A 13,444-nucleotide genomic window follows, 5' to 3' on the forward strand; every position below is an offset into this window, starting at 1 on the left:
ACTGAGTGGGATATGTATGTGCTGGAAGCTGTCATGAATCTGACAGCTTCCTGTTTTTGGTTGCTAGGACACCGGACCACTGGAGTCCTAGCAACCAATTATGCATTCCTGGCCCCATCCAACTGCCGGCTGGGGAATGTAAACAAAGGGTCGGGAATGCTGGCTGATATCATTTCCTGAAATATGGCCATATTTGTTTAATGATGTCAACCAGCATTACCCATATTCACACTTATTTGTCATGTGCCGAGTGGGCGGAGCCAGATGGGGAACTTTGTAAGCCCAATTTTAATCAGCAGCAGAGCAGACCTGATGAGGAACTCAGTTCTCCAAATTCCCCAGCAGGCTCTACCCACTGTAACCCAACAGCTTCCTTAACAACCAGTGACGCCCACTGTCATTGGCATTGCTGTCAATCAGCAGTAGACTGGACCTGACGGGGACCTCAGTTCTCAGAATTTTTAATCAGGCTCTGCCCACCCACAGTATGCCCCTGGAGCTGCCTGTGTGTCAGGTGCAGTGGCCAAGTGGGAGCTCATTAATGCTGAGCTTGTGATTTTATTAGACTCCACATTACTGAGTTGCACTGAGAACAGTGTTATGGATACTCTGACCTCATTGGGTCTCTGCTCTGCAAATGGCGGTGCTTGTGCCAGATTCATGTACCTGTGTGCAACAGCTACATGAATCTGGTGCAAGCACTGACATTTGTGTTGTAGGCACACTTTATGAATTTCAGTATATGTAATGAAAGATGTCCCTTTCCCATCTCAGAAAGTTTGGAGCTGTGCTTAAGATAAAGCTGAAGGTTGATTCTAACCACATGCCGTCTGCGCGTTGTAAAAAAAGCGGACGGACAGCAAGCTCCTATCAGCGGGGCGCCATAGATGTAGATTTTTTTTCTGATTGTGTGCACCTCCTAGCGCGCGTGCGCACAAGAGCAGAAAAAGCTGCAAAATGTAAACAGCCAGACATACAAGCGATCGTCGACTCTATAGTCATCTGATCGCTTGTATGTGCTGCCCTGCCTGCAACACGGCCCCCCTTACCTTTTAATCCCGGGCTCCACTGTCCCCTCTGCGAGCCCGGGACTAGCTCGGGCGAGTGTCAGAAGGAAGATGGGAGGGAGAACAGCATTGTCCTCCTTGCTGATCTCCTCTCCAATGTCTGAATGCGGAAGTGGTGTGTATTACATCACTTCCGCATTTAGCTGTCATTTCTCTGGCTGCTATAGCCAGAGAAGAAGCTGGTGAAGCAATTGCACTGCACATGTTACATAACACCGCAAATGTCAGAGTGCGAGCAATAATTTTAGGGCCGTTATTCACTGATAACACTAAACTAATGAATGGCTCATTCTGCGCCTGATAAAGGGGACCCTGCGAGGCCCCGGAAACGTTTGTACTTGAATGACATACATGTGTCATTAAACTGTATTTGCTTCATGTTCAAATGGTGTGCTGGTGCCATATTTGGACTTCAGCACATCTTAGACGCTGGGGTACTGTAGTAGTCATGGGCTAGAGTTCCAGTGATTTCTGCATTTTATGGTAGAAAAGAGACATTACTGCTACACAGTCTCCACCTGCACCTCTACTGTTATCTATTGCAATATGTCCGAAGCGAGCCTAATTTTCTGTCATTCTATCAGGGGAGCAGCAAATAATTTTTATATTATTTTTTTTTCCATTGAAGCCACTTTAAAAATTCATGGAGTCTATCTTTAACAAATCCTTGTCAGCTTCTTTTGCTTTCTCTGTTGGCATATAAAAACATACAAAAAAAGATTTTGATGAAAAATGCCTTTATCCCAATAATGGAAATCCTTTCAATGCCAGGCTTGAAGTTTATATCTGTTCTCAGTAGGAAACCAGTTGCACCCAGACACTTATCATCACTACTGTGGAAGAAAGTATGTTGTCCTATGGGTAGAATTCCACTTCCTTTCCATCTTCGGCTCTGTAATGAATAATGCTTTACTATTTTTTAGGGTCCACATGCCTAAACCAAAGCCTGGAGGACCAAATTGATTTTGTTGTTTCTATCCCTTAGATACTTTTCTTCTCATAGGTACTTAGAGAATATAATCCACTCATAGTTTGCATCAGTTTCCTTCTCCTTACCGTTGGGGACCTTTACTATTTCATGCATGGCAACAGGGGGCAGCACCTATTTAAAAATGTTTGTTTGCCATATCACAGCTTTCTCTCCCGTATAATTGGTTTTTATGAAGCGTGATCACGTAATGCTCACACCCTGCTTTGGTCTACGACTACCTACTGTATTTTAGGTCACCACCTGATTGCAGCTGTAGGCAATATCACTGCCCGCCACCACTTGCTGAGACTCATTTTTGGTGGCAATGAAAATTGTGAAAACTAATGTGCAGGTAAGTTCACTGTGTAGCAGTGTTCTAGGCACACTTGAAATGCAGAGGAATTATATTGTGGCTCTCATTCATAAAACCTGAAGAGCACAAATGGTATAACGCGGCTTCATTGATTTTCTTATGGAAAAATTATATCTGCTTGGTTACTGTAAACCTAGTTACTTCTCTTAACTTCTCTTCACTTTGCATAACCTGTCTATGCCTTTTAGCATTTTAAGTCTAGTGGAGTAATTTTAAGAGTTTTTGAGCTGCAGCAGGTTGTTCATTTTGTTCATTAAAATGCTTTTTTTTTCTTTTGTTCTTTTAGTTTTTGTTTTTTTACTTAGCCATTTTTGCTTGTGCATTTATTAATCCTTCCTTGCTCAGCCTTTTCTATGTAATTTATTTTAATTCTCTACATAAAGGCAAGTTTATTTCCTCTCGTATCAGAAGGCACTTCCATTTAAACAAAACAATGACGTCTTCATTAATCTGTCTCTGAAATACCAAGTCTTTGGCTTTTAGGTCCTGCATTAGCAAGTGCAGTAAGCTGCATGTCATGCTGTCTCCGCAAGAGGCTAAATCACCGTTTCTGCCATATTTTATGCAGCACTTTATTTAAAAGCATCTGACTGATTATTTCCCGGCTCCCAATGCTGGCATCATGGGGGCTATATTTAAACAAAATCCGTCAGAAACCTTCATTTTCAAATTGGTTGTGATCCAAAATATCATAAAAGGGCAGCAAATGTCTGGTGTTCCGGCGTGTTATTTTTAAAGTAATAGACGTTTTGGCTTAATGAGCAGTTACCTTCATTATAACTAATAGCTTTAAGAAAAAACAGGGTGTTAGTAAAGAAGGATATATGAGTTCAATAATGGGGCTAATGGCACTTTTATGGGAAAAAGTTGTTAAAATCCCACAGTACCTAGATCATTTGGGAGTGAAGGCCACTGGGATTAACCTCTTGTATACAGTAAGGGGCTGCAGTCACTCGCGTTCCATGACATTGAGGAAAGGTCAGGGTCTATTCCATCACTCATTATTCTTGTTAGTTTTTTAAAAACCATCTATGTTACTTGGAGGTGCAATTCACACAGATATGGAAATTTACCTTTTATAAACACACGGTAATAGTTTACCTGTATGGTGACTGATTTTTAACTGGTGTTTGTTACAGTGCAGTAGATGGGCAAAAAAAAAATCATAAAGTAAATCAATATTTGCCGTGACCACCCGTTGCCTTCAACACAGCAGCAGTTCTCTAAGGTAAACTTGCATGTAGTTTTTTGTTAAGGAACTCGGGTGGTAGATTGTTCAAGAATCCTGGCGAACTTGCCATTGTTTTACCCAAAACGTTGGATGTCACACTTCTACTGTCTCTGCAAGTTATCCCGGGACTTTCTCAACATTGGGATAAGGAATGCAGGCCCATACCATCTTTTGCATTATTTTGTGTTCTTTTCACTGCAGATTATGATTTTGTTCATGTGTTTGGGTTTGTTGTCATGCTGTAGAAGGATGCTAGGAGTAATCAGATACCTCCCTAATGGTATTGCATGATGCATAAGAATCTGCAGTATTTGGTAGCAGTAAGGGTGTCATCAATTTTTTCCAAAACACCAATTCCATTTGCAGAGATGTAACTGGTTATGCCAGTGTCCAAGTGATGTCTGCCAGTTTATAGCTTATATGAGCTTTTAGCGGTGCTGGAGATCTGGGTTTAAAGAATCTTTAAGTTTTTTTCTTCTGCTACACTTAGTTTCTGTAGCTGACCATTGCATTGCCAGTCCTCAGATTTGTCAGTTTTTTGTGCTTCTGTATTTCTGCTTAAAGGAGACACCTTGCTGATGACAATCTTGTGTCTTGTTGATGCTCACTTTTGTCTTGAGATTTTAGAGTTCACCCATGACATCTACCACAGGCTCATCTTTTTAGTCTGGATATCCCTTGCCCAGTTGTATTCCTTCAGTTTCTCTTTCAGTTTTACAGTATTGGTCAGCCTGCAAATTATGTCAGTGATCATTGGCAGCTGATTGTTATTTTTGCCTAAATAAACACTTGGCTATATGCCTTTAAGAACATATACTATATACATTCACTGGCCACATTTTTTTAGGTACACCTGTTCAACTGTTTGTTAACGCAGCCAATCACATGGCAGCAGCTCAGTGCATGTAGACATGGTCAATACAATCTGCTGAATTTCAATTTGGTGCTAGACGGGCTGGTCTGAGTATTTCAGAAACTGCTGATCTACTGGAATGAAAACAAATGTCAGGCCAAAACCGAAAAATAATTGTCTAACTTTTTCAAATATTTTATTCTTATTTATTTTTTCTAAACTTTTTCATTTTTTTATATTTAATTTTTATTTATTTTTTATTCTATATTTTTTTAACTTTACTTTTAGGGGCTTCAGGGAACTATTGGGGGTTTAACCAGACCTCTGATATTTCCCTTTTAAAATAGAAAAAGAGATTGAGAACACAGAGTCCTTAATCTCTTTTTCTGCAACCCCTGTTATAAATGAACAGAAATCCTCTATATTGAGTGTTCCTGTTCATTTATAACTTGTGGACATAGTGTGTGTACTATATCCACAATCATGAATGAACGTGAGGTAAATCACTTCCCATTCATTCATAATTGAGGACACAGTAAACATACTATGTCCTCAATTATTTACAGACACTCACTGATCGCTGATTGTTTGTACCCGCTCTCGATCCTGACATGCTGTCACAGGAGGCTGAGTGAGCGGTGCTGAGAGGAGATCTCGATCTGATAGCTGACTCCTCCCCTGCACCATTGGCCTGCCTCCTGTGACAGCATTGAGAGCTGTCTCCACCCACACTGTCGCTCTCCATTCTGATCTCTCACAGAAGGCTGAGCGGTGTGGGAGGAGAGTCGCTGGCTGTTCATAGGCGCTCTCCTCCTGCACTGCTCGACCTCCTCTGACAGTTCCGGCTGATACTTTTCGGCAGCCGAAATATTGTTGCATTCCTATTTACAGAGAGTGGTCTAAAAAAGAGAAAATATCCAGTCAGCGGCAATTCTTTGGGTGAAAATGCCCGAGGTCAGAGGAGAATGTCCAGACTGATTCAAGCTAATAGAAATGCAACAGTAACTCAAATAATCACTTATTACAACTTTGAAGCAGATGGTCTACAGCAGCAGAAGACCACACCAGGTGCCACTCCCATCAACTAAAAACAGGAAACTGAGGCTACAGTTGCAAGGGCTCACCAAAATTGGACAATGGAAGACTGGGAAAAAGTTGCCAGGTCTGAAGAGTCTCGATTTCTGCTGCAACATTCGGATGGTTTGGTCAGGATTTGGAGTAAACAACCGACTGGTGGTGTAATGTTATGGAAGATATTTTCCTGGCACACTTTGGGCCCCTAAGTACCAATACAAAAACACAGAAAATCCCCAGCTCACCTGCCAGCTAGCCTGCAACCAAACAAATAGCCCTGTCAACAGTATGCGTTAAAATCAGAGGTTTTAGTTGCACAAACTTTTGGCCAAAAATATGTAGAAGCCACACCGCCGCGCCAAGGCACCTCTGCAAGGTGTGGTCCTAACTCTATGTATATGAGTCTCCAAGTGTGAGCATATTAATGCAGTCGATAAATTGCATGCAGGTGTACCAGGAGGTAGCCAACTCCTCCTAATATGGTGCAGGGACGCACTGGAGGCCCAGCAACCAAAAATGCACGCTGGGACCCCAGTGCGTGCTCTCAACCAAAAATAGTAAAACTAGAAAAAACATGGTACCTGCATGAATCTATAACTAACCCCTTAGTACCAGTTGAGCATTATTTAAATGACAGCGTACCTGGGTATTGTTGCTGACCATGGCCAACCTTTTATTACCACATTGTACCCATATAATGCACCATGTCACAAAGCTAAAATCATCTCAAACTGATTTCTTGAACATGATAATGGGTTCACTGTACTCAAATGGCCTGCACAGTCACCGGATCTCAATCAAACAGAGAACCTTTTGGATGTGGTGAAACAGGAGATGTGCATTATGGATGTTCAGCTGACAAATCTGCAGCAACTGCGTGATGCTATCATGTCAACATAAACCAAACTCTCTAGGAAATTCTTTCAGCATCTTGTTGAATCTATGCAATTAAGGCAGTTCTAAAGATAAAAGGGGGTCAACCCCGGTACCAGCAAAGTGTACCTAATAAAGTGGCCAGTGAGGACAGATAGATAGATGGATAGATAGATAGATAGATAGATAGATAGATAGATAGATAGATAGATAGATAGATTGTATATATTACTATGCAAAAGTGTTAGGCATTTTTGTGAATAAATGCTCTAAAATGAGGATGCTTTCAAAATAACATAATACATAGTGTTTATCTATCAAATAACAGCATTAGAGTGTATCTACACCCAAATGTATTTATTTTTATTTTATTTTTTGTATATAATAAGAAAAGATTAGAACCCCTGTCAGATTTGACTGCTATTCAGGGTTCCATTAAAGAGATTTTCCTCGCTTCTCGTTCTGGTGATAACCTTTTTACCAGACACAATGTAAGGTAATATCTGCAACAGGGTAACAGAGAAACAATGAAAAAGCTTGCAAGAAGTGGAGGAACCTCTCCAATTGAGCCTCCGGCCACAGTAAAACCTGACAGGAGTTTTAATCCTTTCCCCACTCTAATAGTAAAACAAAATGTTAAGTATAGATACACTTTATTTTTCCTAGGTACCCTGTATTTGAGGGAACTCGGCAGGATAAGTTGTTCCAAACATCTAAGTGAACGAACCACAGTTCTTGTAGATTTAGGCTGTCTCAGTTGTGTCTGCCTTCTTATATAATCCCAGTCAAACTCAATAATGTTAAGATCAGGGCTTTGTGGGGACTGTACCATCTATGCCAGGACTGTATGGCAGTATGTTTAGGGTTATTGTCCTGCTACAGAATGAATGTGGGATTGATCAGACCTGATGGTATTGCATAACGAATACCGTATTTTTCGCTCCATAAGACGCACTTTTTTCCCCCCAAAAGGAGGGGGGAAAAGTGCCTAGCTTGTACATTTTTAGAATTGAGACCATTAATTCTGACTAAAATTCCAACTCCTTGGCAAAAATGCAGCTCCACACCCGCAAAAATCCTGCTCTGTGCTTCACTGTTGCCTACATACACTCACCCTCATACTGTTGTCCAGGCCTTCGGCGAACAAACAGCCTCCTGGTACAGCCAAATATTTCAAATTAGGACTCATCAGTCTAGAGCACCTTCTGCCAATCTGCTCACAAATTCTTGTGGTTTTGTGCAAAAGCGAGTCACTTGACATTGTCCATGTCAGAGGTATGGCCTTTTAGCCACAAATCTTGCATGAAGACCACTTCTGACCAGACTTCTCCAGACTATAAATGGGTGTACTAGGGTCCCACTTGTTTTTGCCATGGTGCCAATAGACATCTTTCAATTGCAAAGCGAAGTCAGCAAGATGTGTCTTTCATCTGCTGCACCTTTTCCTTGGCCGATCACTGCGTTTTCAGGCCTCAGCATTGCCTGTTTCTTTGTGCTTCTGCAGAAAAGCTTGGACAGAACATCTAGAAACACTTGTGTTTCTTGAAGTTTCTGCCTGTGGAAAATCTTATTGATGCATTAAGACCGTCCTGTGTCTTGTTGCTGAGCGCAGTCTCACCATTGTGTAAGATTTTTTTACATTGAACTGTTTTCTGCAATCTCAGCTTGTAGAGCATGGCTTTTCCTCACACTGTTTTATTCTTTCTGTATGATATAATGGTTGCATTTTAATCTACAGGTTATATTTTTGATCATTGGCACTTGTTTTGTATAATAATTTAGTAACTCATGGGACCATGTGTCTGCAAAATCCTTAAAGCAGAACTTCAGGATGTGCAAAAATGAACCCTTACAGTAGGGCTAACCCTGCACTGCAAGGGGTAAACTGCTCATTTTGGTCTAGGGACCGGAATAAAGAAAATATACTCACCTGATCCTCGGTCCTGCTGCAGTCAGCGCTCGCCTTTTCCCCCCTCCACTCCGGCTGTGGCATGTCCCAGTATGCATGTATATATTGCATTAATATAAAGGGTGATAAATACGTTACATAAACTGTATATATGCATAAATCTATCATTTTCTCTTTTTTGAGGTTCAAGAGGGGAAGAGCCTCAAGAGGAAGAAGCACAAATAGACATTGCCACAGTGCAGGACATGCTTAGCAGTCATCATTACAAATCATTCAAGGTCAGCATGATCCACAGGCTGCGATTCACTACAGATGTCCAGCTGGGTAAGTTTTCTCCTATCTCTTGGTACATACCTACATTCTTCCCTTGGTTACGTTCTTGCTTTCAGAGAAAGGGAGAGAGATAATAGAGTCAGAAAGGCTTCGAATTTTTGTCTAATGCTTATTGATCTTTTTGCCCCATTTGGTAATTTCACCTTATTTCTTGAAACCGATCACCTGGACAAAAAGTGAGAGAAAATCTTCCCAATAAGGGCACAGACAGCACTAATACCTGAAAGAGGTTTAAACCCTTCCCCACTGGTTTCCACACCCAATTATTTTTTTGGCTGTAGTTGTGCTTTAAGAGCTTGTTCACACCATGGACCTTTTGCCTTGGTTGGGGGATGCCGGATGTGGACTTTCCAGCATTCTACTTCAACAAGACATGTTAGTGGCCAGTTCTCTGAATGCGACGGTGGAGGCAGTGGGTGCCCTTATGGCACTGTGTATCGGTATCTTCTGATCTACGCATTTCCTCCTTTAAAATTTTTACTTAGTTTGCTGCAAAGTATTGACGTTGAGGGCATTCCAGTGATTCACATTAGCCCAGAAGGCATAGTATGCCAACCTAATCAGTTTGCTTGCTGATGCATTGTGAGATAAATGTATTTCAGAATCTGTGATTCATGCTATGGTTAAGGCTTATAAATCCACCTCTTTTGAAGTGTACCCTCAGTCATGTAGGGCTGCAACAACTAATCGACATAATCGATTATAATCGATTATTGAAAAAGTTGTCAACTTTTTCAATAATCGATTAATCAGCTTCTGATCAGTTGGCCCTGTTCACAGCTCCACATGCTGTGCGCCGCACCTCCTCCCCACCTCATGCTCGCCGCTGCCAGACCACAAGGCTTACTTTAGCTGGTGTGGGTATAAAGGGGTCAACTCTCACACTTTTTCTGTAAAGAGAGTTTTCTCCTTTCCCAAGTCAGGGACAGACCATAAATTGACCATCAGCACTGTGATAGTCCCCATTGTCAGAACTCCACTTCAGCCCTTGGATTTAAATTTGGTTTTGGAAATTTCTCTGACCCCACTTTTGCACAACGTAATCTTTCTAGTGGTGATCACATCTATCAGGAGGGTTATGGAGCTTGCTGTCCTGTCTTGTTAGGAAACAAAGGCACCTAGCCCTCTCTTTTACCTAAGGGTGTCTAGGCTTTCCATATTAATAAAGTTATTGTTTTACTTTCATTGTGTCTGGCACTAGCTTATTCTAAGGAGTTCCCTCTTCAGCCTTTAGATGTTGTGAGGACTGTCATGGTCTACCTAAAAGCCACAGCACCATTTAGGATGTCTGATTCCTTGTTTCTCTTTCCCAAGGGTTGGTAAAAGAGTATTTTGGACAACATTATTATTATGAGATAGGATTTATATAGCGCCAACAGTTTGTTTAGCGCTTTACAATATAAGGAAGATATTACAATCACAATACAATTCAAGACAAGATGGTAAGGAGGGCCCTGCCCCAGAGGGCTTACAATCTAAAAGGGAGGGAGAAGTGATACATGAGGTAGCTGTGTGGGGATGAATTGTTTGAGAATGTGATGGTTGAGTGGTTAGGTTGAGGTGGGATAGGCTTCCCTGAAGAGATGAGTCTTAAGGGATCGCCTAAAGGCAGTCAAGGTGGGAGATAGACTGACAGGTTGTGGTAAAGAGTTCCAGAGGAAGGGAGAGACTCTAGAGAAGTCCTGGAGCCAAGTATGAGAGGAGTTGACAAGGGAGCTGGAAAGCAGGAGGTCTTTGGATGAGCGGAGTGGACGGTTAGGGTTATATTTTGAGACAAGGTTTGAGATATATCTGGGGGCAGAGTTGTGGATGGCTTATCCATGCACTCCAGGAATGGATGTGTGGCATTTCTCAGGGCAGGTTTCAAGATTCTGACAACAGTGGACTATGCCTACACAATGTGTGTTGGAATGGCCACTTGTAGTCTCCCTTTGAAGTCCGAATGACAAAGTGACAACACAAGAGCAAAATTGGGAGATAGGAGCAAAGTGTTTTCACACTACTACAAAAATGTCTGAACAAGGATCGTCTTTGCAGAATCACATTCATTATTTTAATGAAAGCCACAGATGAAAATAAAAATATTGAAAATAATAGTAAAAAAATATTAAAAATAACAGTAACATGTTAACAATTATATGAGATTTTAGAAATTGAGTTTAAATATACTTTTATGTTTTTGTTTTTTTTCTACTCAAATCCCACATTATAAATTAAATGTGGGATTTGAGTGGACCTTTTCTTTTCTTTTTTTTAGCATATCAATTTTTTATTTATCAAAGATTATAAGGCAGTACAAACATGTTCAAGCAAGATGCATGGTATCAATAAACAGCTTGTACCTGTGAGATACATACATTGGTTCTAACCAAATGAGGTATAAGAGGAAGAATTAAACAACTAGTAATTATAGCAAGTAATTTCACTAACATTCAGGTGGAATTGCGTGGCAATAATGTTATATCTCCAGGGAGAAAATTATAAGTATAGAACAGTGGGTAGAAAACAACCTCCTCGCCATAGAGGTAAACGTAGGATGGTTCAGGGTCATCATACACCCTGGACAAGTGGGGGTGATAAGAAATGTATATATACTAATGGGAACGTGAGTGAATGAGTCAAAGGACGTCTAGAGGGCCCAGGGTATTTGTAAGTTTCACCTCGAGGTACCACTTGGAGAATCGAAAGATGGACATCAAGTCTGTCAACTGTTGCGGCGGTAAATCAGCCACAACAAAGGATGTCCAAGTGTCGAAGAACCTGTTGGTACATGTTTGATTGAATTTAGTATCAAGTTTGTCTAGGAGCATTAAGCGGAACAGTAGGGATCGGAAGGTGTCCATGGGGGGGGGGATCAGGTATTATCCAGTGACATAGGATAGTCTTTTTCGCCGTCAGTAGACACAGATGTTCACATCGTGTCTGAGAGGAGGGTGCGTCAGTCTCAGCGGAGGGGGAGGCATGTCATAGGCAAAATGCTGGGGACATCGGTCTTGTTTTACCTGAATGGGTACTCATAAAGGCCAGTACTGTAGACCATAAAGTTTGCACGTAGGGACAGGACCATAGTAGATGCGTGAGCTCTGGTAAGGGATGCTGGCATTTCGGACAGGCTATTAACCATTTGAAGGGAGTAGTCTTTGCAGGTATAGTAAATGCGTTGTATGCTCTGTACACAACTCTGAAATAGATTTCACGCCAGGACTCATTTATTATAGCCTTCCGAACCTGTCCCCATCCCCGTTCCACTATCGAAATCGTCTCCGCTATAGGTACGTTGAGGAATTCAGCCCAGCGTTTAATATGGGGCGGTACCAAATGAGTCAATTACAAAGTTAGTGATATACTTGGCTATATAGGATAGTGTTAACTTGGTTTGGGGGGATGAGAGTAGTGGTGCTATAGGGGAGTAGATTATTTCTTGCCACGGTTGAGCAATGTGACGGGAGATGAAGTGGCGTAGTTGCATATACGGAAAAGTATGGGTAGCAGGGAGATTGTATTGAGTTTGGAGGTCGTCAAAGGTCTTGAAGTGACCCCGGGGATCAAAAAGATCCCTGAGAGCAGATATATCCTTGGCGGGCAATGTTCGGAAGGCTCTGGATTCATTGCAGTGGGGGGGGGGGGGACTTGAGGGGCATCCAGGGAGAGACCATGGTGGGTAAACGGAGGAGCTTCCTAACCTTCCTCCAGGCCAATACAGTGTCGCTGAGGAGGATGTTGTCCTTAATATGTGGGGGGAGGAGTTTCAGTGGAGTATTTAGGACACCAGTTAACGACCATGGCGTTACTAACTATCATGGAGCCAGTCTCAGATATGGCGGAAGAGGCTGGCCAGATTGTAGACCCTGATGTTAGAGAGGTTGGTGTCTAAAGCTCTTACCGGTTGTTGGAGTTTTTTCAGGGCTATCCTCGGCTTTTTCCCTTTCCAGAGAAAAGTCGAGAAATCGCTATGGAGGAGTTGGTTATGTTTTAGCAAAAGAGGGATGGTTTGCAGTGGATAAAGTAACCTCACGAAACGTATCATTTTTATGAGATGACACCTACCTAGAAGAGAAATAGGAGAGTCGCGCCATGTGCGCAGCTTCTGGACTATTTTTTTGATGATGGGTGCATAATTAAGGGAATAAAGGTCTCTCGCAGAGCGAGGGATGGATATACCTAAATAGGTGATGAACCTTTTCTGCATCAGTAGGGAGGTTCATCCCTGCATCAGTAGGGAGGTGTGCGGGAAAGGGCATCTACTGTATATAGGTCCTGTCTCGGGTCAGCGGTAGAAGTTCGCTTTTATTGACATTAATTTTGAGGCCCTATTAGGAGCCAAAGAGATCGATGTGCTCCAGGATTTTTGGAAATTGGATCAACGGATCCGATAGGACCAGTAGGATATCATCCGCGAATAAGGCCAGTTTTATGTCAAAGGGGCCGGATTTATAACCACTGAAAATACAATTAGAGGTCAATGAACGGGACAGGGGTTCCACTGCCATATTAAATAACAGTGGGGAGAGATGACAGCCCTGACGGGTACCTTTAAATAAGCGAAAAGGGGGGAGAGGGTGGAAGAAGTATATATCTGAGCAGCAGGAGAGCTATACATGGTAGAAATGTAGTTCAGAAACATCCCTGAGAAACCAAAACGCTTCATAACCAGCGAGAGCCATGACCAGTTAACGTTGTTGAAGGCCTTCTCCGTGTCCAAAGCCAAAAGGGCCATTGGTCCAGAAGAAGACCCCAACAACCTTAGTCATTCCAAAGCAG

At 42.0% G+C, this 13,444-nt stretch overlaps 1 protein-coding gene across 1 annotated transcript in view; it reads left to right on the plus strand.

Annotated features, from left to right (window-relative positions):
• The window catches only part of MAPKAP1 (mitogen-activated protein kinase associated protein 1), a 180,009-nt gene that overhangs the window by 131,794 nt on the left and 34,771 nt on the right, over positions 1-13,444 (plus strand). The window contains exon 9 of the mRNA XM_018553305.1: positions 8,534-8,674. Within this exon, the coding sequence (XP_018408807.1) occupies positions 8,534-8,674 (141 nt within the window). The remainder of the gene's footprint in view (positions 1-8,533; positions 8,675-13,444) is intronic.

The sequence above is a fragment of the Nanorana parkeri genome, unplaced genomic scaffold (assembly GCF_000935625.1).
Source record: "Nanorana parkeri isolate BGI_ZX_2015 unplaced genomic scaffold, ASM93562v1 scaffold116, whole genome shotgun sequence".
Taxonomy (NCBI): Eukaryota; Metazoa; Chordata; class Amphibia; order Anura; family Dicroglossidae; genus Nanorana; species Nanorana parkeri.